The sequence below is a fragment of the Limulus polyphemus genome, unplaced genomic scaffold (assembly GCF_000517525.1).
Source record: "Limulus polyphemus unplaced genomic scaffold, Limulus_polyphemus-2.1.2 Scaffold2424, whole genome shotgun sequence".
NCBI classification, from domain to species: domain Eukaryota; kingdom Metazoa; phylum Arthropoda; class Merostomata; order Xiphosura; family Limulidae; genus Limulus; species Limulus polyphemus.
Window position 1 is genome coordinate 26,725 of NW_013668034.1, and position 10,602 is coordinate 37,326.

At 32.1% G+C, this 10,602-nt stretch overlaps 1 protein-coding gene across 1 annotated transcript in view; it reads left to right on the forward strand.

Annotated features, from left to right (window-relative positions):
* LOC106466919 overlaps positions 1–10,602 on the forward strand; it is a 114,689-nt gene that overhangs the window by 17,757 nt on the left and 86,330 nt on the right. The window contains exons 6-8 of the mRNA XM_022394999.1: positions 2,196–2,432; positions 9,103–9,217; positions 9,892–9,985. Coding sequence (XP_022250707.1) covers positions 2,196–2,432; positions 9,103–9,217; positions 9,892–9,985 — 446 coding nt within the window. The remainder of the gene's footprint in view (positions 1–2,195; positions 2,433–9,102; positions 9,218–9,891; positions 9,986–10,602) is intronic.

Sequence of the window (10,602 nt, forward strand, 5' to 3'; positions counted from 1 at the left end):
CCAAAAGAGAGAAGTTATCAAATCCACTGTACCCCTTTGTGATGGTATATTTCTAACCAACAGGTGTGTGTATTTGATATTCAATACATCTTGTTTAAATTTATTGATTTAACATGCTTGTATTGAGTAACTGTAATACTACAGACTAGCAGAGACCCACAAAACATTTGTGGTCAAATTAGTATCTTTTATTGCAAAAGTACTTCTTTAGATACAAGGTTTCTAGAATAATACAAATGAGTTGTAATTGTAGACACCAAAATGTGTAAGTCCACTTGTACATAGGCCATACTTTATTAAACCTTAACTGATGTGAGGCCTAAGTTCGATAAAGAAATAAATTAATACTGTAACCTGTGTAAATTTTTTACTTTAGTTTACATAGGACTAAACTTTACTGTACTTAATACTATCAATAAATGTACTTATAATGCTATTCTAAGACCTAACTTTAAGCTTTTAATGTAGTTATAGAAAATGGTTAGTAAAGTAGATTTAGATGTGCCTTTAGTTGTTATTCCTTCATTCATAGAGCAGTTGTAGTGACTTTTTAACTCAGCTTTTCAGCTCTCTGCTACAGGTTGGCTGGTTATTGTCCAGTGCATAATGTGTCTGCATGTTTTTTATTTGGGTAAAATTTTTACTGTGCATGCTTATAATGCATACTGACAAGCAGAATTATAGTATGGCCAACATGTTTGTAAAAATGACCAAAGAAAACAGATTGTCTACTTTAAGAATTAGATTGGTGTTTTAATTTTTTAGTTGGTTACTTTAATTAGCATAACATGCATAGATATTGAAGATGAGCATACAAGTTGAACATTTTACAGGAATATGGTAATTATTTATTTTCGTATTCAATCTCAGTTTCCTTGCAAGTCATTTCACTGTAATATTATGGAGATAGATGGTGTTAGAAATATTTCTTTGGTATTGTATATTAAATTAGTCTACTCTCTTTCAAATTTAAATTTTGATCTAAACTCTGCTAGATTTTTGAAATACTAAATACAAAAAAGAACATTATTATACATAAACAGTTTTAATAGTTAATATTTTATGTATACTTTAACACACAATAAGTTTTTATAATCAAATAAAAGTTTGTTTTGTATAAGTTTATAATTTAGATTATTTTTACAGCATTGACAAATAATTAACTAGTTTTCTCTTGGTAAACTTTTAGATAGCATTTTATTTTTATTTAAACAGTATATGTATCCTGGCATGTATATTTGACACTTATGTATGTTAATAATGGCTACCTATCCATTGCTACCTATTGTCAGCCATCTATCATCCATTTTTACCTGGCTGTTCAATAGTGGATTAAGTGTTTTCCTCACCATTTCTCTCCACTTTGTTCTAGTTCTTTTTTATCCATAGACCTCCTCACCCTCTTCACATGCCTCTTCCTCTCTTTTTCCCAGGCAATGAATATACCCTAGAACAAATGAGAGACAACTCCCACAGATGTGTCCTTATGGAGCCCCTGCCATTGGGTGTCACACACTATGGCTTTCCTTCTGGCACTTTCTGAAGGGAACTCGCCTAGGTAGATCTTTGCACCAGCCTCTCCAACACTTCAACTTAGGATCCTAGCTTAACTGTGCAGAACTGTGTATCATCCTGGACGTTAACATTTTCCTTACCTGAAAATGTATTTCTGACAGATATTCACATCTTCACTCACATTCTAACCCTTCCCCCCATTTCCAATGCACCTTAGTATTCCTTGCCTCGTCAAAGAATAAAGATTTCTGAGTGCAAAAGCATAGAGGGAGTTAGTGCACAAAGAGGAGTGTTGCCCTCCTATTGGTGGAGAGTTTTTGCTGCATAATAATGTCATTGTGTAGTAATGCAACTCACAAGAAATGTAATGAGATTAGGTGGGAATTGCTTAAAGGCTAGTGGTGTGCAAATCTCTAAGGCAGATGCATAGGAAAGATAATTTTAAGTGTGTGTAAAGTGTGTATCTATTGGAAATGCATTTTTAGGTAAGGAAAATGTTCAATTTAACAACAAATTTCAAGTAATGTTAGAAGTGTTATCATTATTGGTTGTTTCACTACAATCAGATTATGATAACCAAACCAATAACAAAAGTATTTGAAGTAGTTGATACATTTATGGATCCTTTGATAGTATATGCTTCTTGTTACAAACAAGCTGTTTGTCTTTTAACAAAGTAGAATATCCGCATCAGGAAGAGAAAATTCCAAGGGAAAAAAAATTAGCATTATCATCAAAAAACTTGGAAATCACCAGATGGCTAGAAAAGCAACAGAAAAAAGATTCCACTGACTCTCAAGATTCCACAGACAAAATGGCTGAAACACTCGTAATTGAAACAAGCAAAAGAGACATTAATGGAAAAAAAGGTGAACAAAAAACAGAAGATAATCTGAAAAATGCCAATGATTTTTCAGGTTTGTAAGCTATTGAGATGTGTAATTTAGTAAATGTTTAAATTTTTAAGACTTAGTTATCAAAAATAGAAGTAATTTAGTGATTGTAAAGAAAAATTGTTTCATAGTATTGTATAATAAGCATTTGAAATCATTATTTTATTTAAAGAAAGAAATTAAAAAAAATATTGGTTGAATATGGGAATTGACCAATAAAGATTTAGATCTTTGTACTGTAAAACTACTATCTAGTTCAGTTTAACCTTGTCGAGAGCATATTTCAGATGTCAAATATGTTTGAAAATGCATTTTCAGTTTATGAAAATGATAACTTTGGAACCCTCTCCAACAAGTCAATGTCCTTTCTAGGATAAGGAGCCTATGTACTCTAAATGTGGCCTAACTATTGACCTATACAGTGATGTTGTAACATCTTTGGACTTGTATTCAATATTTCTGTACATACAACCTAAAATCCTATTTGCTTGCCACAAGTAACAATACATTGCTTAGACAGCTTAAGGATCTAATGAACCAGAACACCAAGATCTATTTCTTCCATACCACTGTTAAGGTTATTCCCATCAGAGTGGTAATTCAGATTGTGATATCCCACATGATTACCTTGAATTTATTATTATTAAAAGCCATCTGCCTTTTATTCACCCAACTCGGCAAATAACTGAAATCCTTTTGTAAAGCAGTAGCATCCTCCTCACAGCCAGCAACACTCAAAATTTCAGTATCATCAACAAGTTTAAATAATTTTATTGACCGTTCCTTTATCTGTGTCATTGGTGTAAATGAAAAATAGCAAAGGTCCTAACACTGATGCCTGAGGTACACCATTTATGACATTAATCCAGTTTGACTGAACTCCATTTATAATAACCTGCTTTCATCTAGCCAGTTTTCTATTCAATGAGCCAACCTATCCCCTACACCTACAGAGATATAACTTTTAAACAAGCCTTTTATATGTTATGTGGCACCTTGTCAACTACTTTCTGTAAATCAAGATACACCAAATCCACACCTATACTCTTATCTACAAGTATTAGCTTCTTCAAAGAATGTCAAAAGATTAGTAAGGCAAGATTATTCTCCAGTGAAACCATTCTGGCTATCCAAAAATAATTTAAACTTTGTTAAATGACTTTAGAAAACATCTTTTATTAGAATTTCTAAAACTTTTTCTATAACTGATGTAAGACTAATGGTGCTATAATTGTTAGAACAGGTTTATCAAATTCCTTACTAACTTCCAATCTTTTGGCACCTGCTCATTTTTCAAGGACTTGGAAAAATAGCAGCAATTAGCTTATATATCAAATCATTAACCTCCTTCAAACCCTTTGTTAAATATTCTCTCTCCCAGGAGCTTTATCATTCTTTAACTTTCTAGTTTTTTTCTTAAGATAAGAATTAATGATCTTCTTTATCAGTCTAGTGACTATTCAGGATGAGGAACATTGCTTGAATCTTTATTAGTATAAATTGAAGAAAAAGTAGATTTTATTAACCCAGCCGTCTCATAATCATCAGATATTTGCATACCCTTAATATCTTTGAAGAAATCCTAACTGGTAATTTTTACATTTTTAATTTAAATTTTTCATGTTGTTTTTTGATTTCTTAATTTCCCATTTGACCAACTCTTGATGTTTTCTAATCCTCCATATCTCTCATCGTTGCATCAGTTTAAACTCCTTATATTTATAATGCTTTTCTTTTCTTTTATCCTTCATACCCTCGGTTTTTCACTTGCAATCACCTTTTTTATTCTATAAAGAACATGCCTATCTTGATCAATATCTACAGTTATTTCAGTTGCCAAATTCATGACAAATAACTCTTGTCTCATTCCTTCAATTTTTTTATTATTATTATTTTAAATTTGGAACCAAAAATCTCATTACTCCCAATCTCCAAAACATCAAACTTAATTGAGAAGTGATCACTTGCACCTCGATGTTACCCATCTCTACTCTTATCAACCATTTCTATATGAGACATTAATAGTAGATCTCAAAAAAGCATTACAGATATAGTTGTTGGATGTATTCCACATGCTACAATATTTTTAAAATTCCAAAAACAGCTAAAATGGATAGAAAAAAAAGATATCAAATAAAAATGTTTCATCATTGTAAAAATGTGGCATCATCAGATAATGCCATTTTAACAATAAGGAAACATTTTTATTTTATTCTTCCTATCCCATATTATCCTTTTTCTAAATTTCTAAAAAAACATTGTTCCTAAAAGGTTCCCTGACCAATTGGTGAAAAAAAACCCATCTGGAACAGTTTCTAAAAAACCTGTCTCCCTTATGATTTGACTTCAACATTTCCCAGTCTATTTTCCTTAAGTTAAATTTCCCCATGATTATCACCTCATTAGCAGCTGTAGGTGTAGAGTTTCTCATTAATTGCATCAATTTCGTGTGGTTGTCTGTAACACATTTCTGCTGAAAGCCTTCCCTTATAACCAACAACCTAAACCCAAACAGATCTTCAACTTGAACAGAATGCAATTTACATTACACCTATAAAGCTGCTCATTTTTTCTCGTTCTAGTACTCTATTAAATAACCTATAACAAGAAATATATCTTCCCTCTCTCATCCGTTATGCAGATACTACACTTTTCCAGTTGCCAAACCTGAGGATTTTACAGAAGCTCTCTCATCTATATATGAAGAAAGTGAATATCAAAAATACTTATCTACACATTTCAATTCATCCAACATTTCTTCACTTTTATCATAGAGGAAAGATTTATCACTTCATGGCACTTCCTTTTGGTTTTACTTCAACTAATTATGTCTTCACACATGTAGTCAGAATCCTTGCTGGTCTTCTAGATGTATTCAATATTGATTTTCATAATTACATAAATGATTAGCTTATTCTTGCTCAATCATCTCTTCAATCATTGACTGGCTTTCAGTTCACCACCTCTTATCTTCTTACATGAGTTGAGTTATCCATGAGTTCAAGTCTTGCTTTTCACCAACTCAGTACTTAGTGCATCTGCAATTTTTGATTAACACATTTCAAGGAATTCTTCTTCTGTCTTTTATGGCTTTGCAATCCATGGAGTCTTTATGTATGCTTCTGTCTTCTTTTGCATCAGTCAAAGATGTCCTGTGTGCTTTGTGGAAATTGCTTTTTTTTTTTTAATGAGGCAATTCCCTTGGGTCTTGCTCACATAAGGCACCTTTAATGAGATCTTTCATCTCAGTGTCATCTTACATTAGATTCATAATTTCAGATAATTTTGGCTCAGTTGAGAGTTTACTACTGCAGAATTCCCTTTTCTTCCACTTCATCCAGTTCTGCACCTCTTTACAGATACTTCTCTCAAAAGTGGAGTGCTGTCTTGGAGAAACACCAGCTTTAAAGTTTTGTGTCTCTTCAGAGGTCAGTACCTCACATCAGACTTTTGGAACATTGGCCATTTCAGTGGGCTTGTCAAGATTTCCTATCCTTGCTACATCATCAAGGTGATTTAGTTTACTCAGACAATTTAGTGGTACTGGTGGAGTATATATGAACAATCATTTGTATTGCTGTGTTGTCTCTTCATCTGTGGCTCCAGTCACATCATACCCATCTCTAAGCCTGTTATGTGTGAGGTATTATGTACATTCTGGCAGGTTCTATTTCCAGAGATTTTAGCTTCTCCCTTCAGAGTGGACCTTGTACCTCTCAGCTGTGCCAACAGCTAGGTTGTCTTATGATCAATTCCTTTGTAACAAGAGACAACCATCTTCCTCTTTGCTAGTCTCCAGTTCCAGACTCCACGTTTCTAGCAGTGGATGCTTTAAGTCAGTCACAGGAAAATCTTTTCTTTATGCCTACCATCCTCTTTGTCTCCTTCCTTGGATATTGATCAAGTACAGTTACGTGGAATGTCAGGTTCTCTGCATTGCTCCACTCTGGTTGGCTCAACCATGGGTTTTTCCTACTATATTTTCTGCCTCAAGTGTCTTTTTACTTCTTTCAAGATACCTTCCGTGTCAACCCCATACATTCATCAACAGCGAGAGTCATATAGAGCTTCACAAGTGATTGTTATGCAGTTCTTTATTAGAAAAGCCAAATTCTTTCTTCTGTTGCTTGAGTCTTGGCAGTGTTCATCCCTGAATATCTACTAATCTTGCTTTGCTGTAATCATGATTTGGTGCCTTAGAAATTATTTTTCACATCTTTCTCCAACCCCACAACAAATTGCCTCATTTTTCACATTCTCATTTCCTGTTCATAGCTTAGCTATTATTTCTATTGCAGACTATAGAGTAGCTATATATGCCACAGAAGGAATCTTTCTCCACTTTATACTGATTTTTTTTTTTCAAAATTCATTGCTTAATTGGACTTGGATCTTATCTTATGAAGTTTGCTTTTGAACCTTTAGCAAATTGCTTATGCTTTTATTTTTCATTGAAGTTATGTATACTCTTTTCTGTTGTTAGCCCCAGGTAGGAGAAGGTCAGACATTTATGTCCTTGATGTTTCTTGTGCATTTTTTCTGAGAAGGCTCTCTACTCGTATCCTGACAGAACCTTCCTTTGAAAAACTTGGGCTGTGAGTGGAGATAAACACTTTTTTCACTAATTGTATTATTTACCCTGATGGACACAAATTATAATTTGGAAGAAGGGATGTTCATCGCTACATTGCAGGTGACGTGAAAAAGGTTATTTATGTTTTACATAAAATTTCATTCCATGGATCTTGTTCCATCCATGCTGACAAATTGTCTTGTGTAGCTAATCTGTCTTATTTATTGTGATGTATCTGAACACCTTATTAGTGATTTTCAGGTCACATGTTTTTGATTTCCCAGTCTATGTACCCATTAGAGGATAACTTAAAGGTTTAAATTTTATTGACATCACATTGCTGTCTTTTCAGCTTCAGAAATTTATTTGCCATCTGTGGTTATTCTTCAATACATATGGAATATATATCAGGTTATTTATTCTCTTTTAACTGCTTATTTATTCCCTGGGCCCATGTATATATATATATGAGGTATAAAGGCAACCCAGGTATTTTTGAACCACCCAACCCCCAAAATTATTTACTTGAATGATGCACCTAGGATACAAAATAATAACATGCACAAAGTAACCAATGTCCTATTACTATAATAATTTAACTGGCTTTCTAGCTAAGACAAAAGGGGCTTAAATTAATTCCCTTTGCTGCTTGACCTGAACACCTTGAGATAAACTTTCAAACTGAAGACAAAATTGACAATATTACTTACTGAAAACAATATAGCATTATATGTCCTTTGATGGGTTAGAACATTGCTTTTCTATTGGTTATAAATGATTTAGTATAACTCATCAGAAATAATTATTGGCCATTCGTAAAAAAAGAGGGTGGAGCAAGTGTGTCTGATTTCCATTTTATGACTACAATAAACAAATAAGATTGATAGATATAAACATTATACTTTGCCTTGGTAATATCTATATTATAATGAGTAATTTACATTCTGTACTTCAGAGTAAGGGGGATAAATAAATAGGAAAGGGGAAGATCTGGAGATCGAATGTCCTAATTCTCATACTAAAGGAGATAGAGGATTTTCTAAAAATATTTTATAAAATTAAGAACTTAAAACTTCAGTAATATTGAAATTTGATTTATTAACTATGTTTTGATGCCAAATTTATTCCTGTACATCAAAAACAAAGTAGTTTAATTAAATTTTTAATGTAACTATAAAAGTTCATGAAATGCGTACTTTAACCTACCCGTTGCAAGAGGTTTAACTCAGTCTTTATACAAGGCTGTTTCCCAGCACTCATTTTCCAGTTCTTTGATTATTTCTGGTGCTCCGTTTAATTCCAATTCTGCCTGAGTGCATCTTTAGTGTGATCTAGGTTGCCTTCCATTGTTGTAATATATATATATTTTCTATAATATTAACTCTTCCTATTGCCCACCTCCTTCTTAGTGTGTGTGTATTCTGGCTATCAGTATTTCTAAGATAGGTATAATGGATCTGGATTTTACATTTCAAGAAATAATGAATTACAAGAAGGTAGTTACCCATGAAATACATTACCACCCATCTACATACAACTGGGCAATATGCTGGTTTTCACGATGACTGCAACTAAGACATGTAAATTATAATGTGAAAGTAGAGTTTATGCAAGTTCTTATACATGCACAACATGTCACATGAAGGTTCTGGGAAAATTGGTACATGATTTTATTTTATATTAGTTTCAATCCTAAAAGTGAAATTCCGAATCTATTAAAAAGTTTAAATGACATGGTAATATTTAGTTAATCACTCTCTCTTTTTCTTTGTAAATGTGTGTATATATATATATAGTTAATTTAGTTGAGCTGTGTGTGTATAATTCTCTTGAAGTATGTAGGTAGATTGAGTAAGTGGATTGGTATAGGCAGAATGCCTAATTCATGAAAACTTGAAGAATGAACTATTGCAGTTTTGTGTGTAGTCACTATTACAAAATTCTTAGTTTAGTTGTCTGAGAGAGGAAGAAACACTACTCAGAAGAAGAAAAAAGTTTTGTTATTTTTACTGATTGAACTTTGGTGTGTGTGTGTGTGTGATGTATAATTTTTGGATGTCCTAAAGTATTAGATTGATCAGTATATATTTATTTTTACTGAAATGTCTATTTTGATTTCAGGTTCTACTCTGAAGTTTGAAACTGCTGTGCTCAATGTGTCAAATAGTGACATGTCGGCAAAAAGTGAAAGAAAAAAAGCCAGTCAAGATTCTTTTTCAAAAAATTATTGTAAGGTGTAAGTATATCATGAAAATGCTAATAAAAAATAGTTTGTTAGCCAGGTTTTTATCTATTAAATTTAATTCTGTTTAATTATTAAATGGCAGTTCAATAAGATTTGTTTTCAAAAGAATAGAAAAAAAGACTACGTAAAAATGTTCCTGAATCAAATGATGTTATCTTTTTTTTAGATAGTCAAAAATTTAGATTGGTGTAAACAGATGAATCTTGCTATGTGATTGATTTCTGAGGAATTTAATAATAGTTATCAATAATTTGTCAAGCTCGTTCCAAAATTCCAAACTTGATGTGAACAGTTTACACACACAGACTATTTTAATTACCAGTATTTATAAAAGTAAAATAAAAATATTTTCTTCTCATATTCAGTTCTTAAAATAATTGCTTACTTGATGGTTGATTAAAAATTGAAATAAGAATATGGTTGATTTTTATGAAATATTGAGACATGGTTGTTTTTCTGTAGTGCTAAATTCATTTGATTAAAAAATAATTAAGAATATGGTTGATTTTGTTGAAATATTGGTATAAATTTTTTTTCTATAGAACTACATCAGGTTATATGAACATTTACATTTGTTTTACTGTTTTGAGAGTCTGTAATGATCTTGCAAAAGTTAAAATAATTGTCATATACTTAAGTATTGATTACAGATATGTTTCTTTCAGGGGAGCATATGATGCTGGTGCAAATGGGTTATCTAAGAATTCTACAAGTTCTACATTTGTCAACTCTTGTGTACAGGATATTTTACCAGAACAGGTATGAATTTTGCTCTGTAACAACTGATGAGTGTCTTCATTAATTAGTCTGATCTCTGATTGTCAGTAATTTAAAAAAAGGTAAGAAATTACACCTAGAATCTTGTCAATTCAACAACAACCAAAAAAAATTAAAAGATTTTTTTCAGCTCAACCCTCCCCCCTTTTCTGTATTAACTCTCTCATGATGGCCTTGGTTGATTTGACCTAAAAGTTGAACTCAGTATGACCTTTATAGTTTCCATACTATAACTTTTAATGTTTTGTGTAGAGTCATGAAATTTTGCAAGCTTTCAGTAAGCATCAAGAGCCATTTATAGACAAAAAAAAAGTTGCAATTTTTAATGAATTATTTTCACTAAAAAATTTCTCCATGAATATGTGGAGTCAAAGTATTGACTGCTCTGAGTTCAAAGTGATTTTCATGTTAACTCTTTGACTATGGTCTGGGTGGAATCCACCCAGCTCATAACCATGAGAGCAGTCATTTTTATAATGTATGTGTATCTTCACGAAATTTTGCAGATTATCAATAAACATTACAAAGATTTCATACACAAAATATCAGATTTTTTTAATTACGTTTTAAGATGTTTAATTAAAGATTTGCCCATGCAT